Source organism: Arachis duranensis, unplaced genomic scaffold (assembly GCF_000817695.3).
Source record: "Arachis duranensis cultivar V14167 unplaced genomic scaffold, aradu.V14167.gnm2.J7QH unplaced_Scaffold_149731, whole genome shotgun sequence".
NCBI classification, from domain to species: Eukaryota; Viridiplantae; Streptophyta; class Magnoliopsida; order Fabales; family Fabaceae; genus Arachis; species Arachis duranensis.
In genome coordinates, this window is record NW_026264116.1 from 215 (window position 1) to 2,270 (window position 2,056).

The following is a 2,056-nucleotide window of genomic DNA, read 5'->3' on the forward strand; positions in this document are numbered from 1 at the left end:
GATGAAGACCGCAGAAGAGGCTCAAGACCTCATTGAGATTATGGCAAACAATCAGTACTATTACTCATCAGAGAGGCAACATAACCCAGCCCCAAAGAAAGGCGTGATGGAGCTTGAAGGTTTGACGCTATCTTGGCACAAAATAAGTTAATGCACCAACAGATTCAGCAACAAATGGAAATGATAACAAAGAGAATGGATGGCCTCCAACTAGCATCAGTGAACACAACAAATCAATCATCACTGGAATGGGGCCAAGGTGAAGGGACCACTGTTGAACAGCCACAAGAACAAGTTCAGTACATGCAAAATACTTCAAATTCTCAGGATGAATTTCATGGTGATACATACAACCCATCCTGGAAAAATCATCCCAATCTGAAGTGGGGTGAAAACCATTGGCAAAAGAACAATAACCACAACCACACCCGTAACACAAATAACCAAAATCACCATGCCACCAACACTAACCAATATAGAAAAATACAAAATACATATCAACCCCCTCATAATAATTCACAAACTCACCAAAACAACTTTCCTGCACCAACATCCAACTCACAAAATTACCACACTAATCCTCCCAATAACTTCCAGCAACAACATTCAGCCCCCATCATATCCCCTCTTGATCATCATGAGACCAGAATCTCCAGTCTTGAAGCTACCTTGCAAACACTTAATCAAACCACACAAGCACTTGCTCAAAGCACTCAAACCTTAATCAAGGGACAAAAGGAACATGAGGCCACCATAAAGAATATTGAGCGACAAGTGGGACAACTAGCCAAACAAGCTGAACGGCCAACCAATGTTCTTCCAAGTGATACGATACCCAACCCAAGAGACACAGAAAAAGCCATAAAATGGGAGGAGTGTAAAGCAATCACCCTGAGAAGTGGGAAGAAAGTGGAGACAGAAGCCATTACTCAGGAAGAGCACATCAAAGAAGGCTTAAAAGAAGAGGTGAAGGAACAAAAGCAGGAGCAAGAAACTGATACACAAAGTGATAATATTCAAGACACTACACATCAACATCCCCTTCATTGAAGCACTTGAACAGATGCCCCTATATGCTAAGTTCATGAAGGAATTGTTGACAAAGAAAAGATCCTTGAAAGAGGGACAAACGGTTGTGATGACCAGGGAGTGTAGTGCCATCATCCAGAAAAAGTTGCCAAAGAAGATGAAAGACCCAGGGAGCTTTCACATCTCCTGCACAATAGGCAACATGATGATTGAGAGAGCATTTTGTGATCTTGGTGCAAGCATAAATCTGATGCCTCTATCTCTGATGAGAAAGCTTCAGATTCATGAATTGAAACCTACAAAGATAGCCCTTCAAATGGCGGATAAATCTATTCAACAAGCACTTGGGGTTGTAGAGAATGTATTAGTAAAGGTGGACAAATTTTTCCTCCCAGTTGACTTTGTCATCCTAGACATAGAGGAAGATGACAACACCCCCATTATTCTAGGGAGGCCCTTTTTAGCTACTGCCAGGGCATTGATAGATGTCGAAAAAGGAGAATTAATGCTAAGGGTGCATGATGAGCATATAGTGTTCCATGTGTTCAAGAATTTGCAAGACTCTACCCAAGAGGAAGAGTGTATGAAGATTGATTCCATAGATCCAAACTTGAAAGAGGCACATGATGAGACACTTCCAATGCACCTAAGCTCATGCTGGGAAGAAAGGAAAAAGGTGAAAGTGTTGTAACAAGCTCAAAGAATAGAGGAGAAGCTGCAATCAAAGTCAGCATTTAAGATTCATAGCGAGGACCGTCCAAAAGTTGAGACCCCAAAACCTGAACTATCTCCTAGAAAAGAAGAGAGTCCCAAGAAGAAAATGCAAAGAGGATGGAGAAACAAGAAAACCTCCACTGAAGACTTCTCACCAGGGGATAAAGTGATGCTAACTTACCAACCAATAGAGACATCTCCACACTTTTCTGGATACTACACAGTGAACAAAATCCTCTCACTTGAACATGTGGAAATCGTCAAGAATGATACTGGAAGGAAGCTCACGGTGAGAGGGGAAGGATTAAGGCAC

The 2,056-nt window shown here is 41.8% G+C and overlaps 1 protein-coding gene across 1 annotated transcript; it reads left to right on the forward strand.

The window, feature by feature from the left end:
• Positions 1 to 1,063: 1,063 nt before the first annotated feature.
• LOC107472540 (uncharacterized) lies at positions 1,064 to 1,720 on the forward strand. Its single transcript, XM_016092057.1, has one exon. It carries the CDS (start codon positions 1,064 to 1,066, stop codon positions 1,718 to 1,720), a length of 657 nt encoding a protein of 218 aa, XP_015947543.1.
• Positions 1,721 to 2,056: the final 336 nt, after the last annotated feature.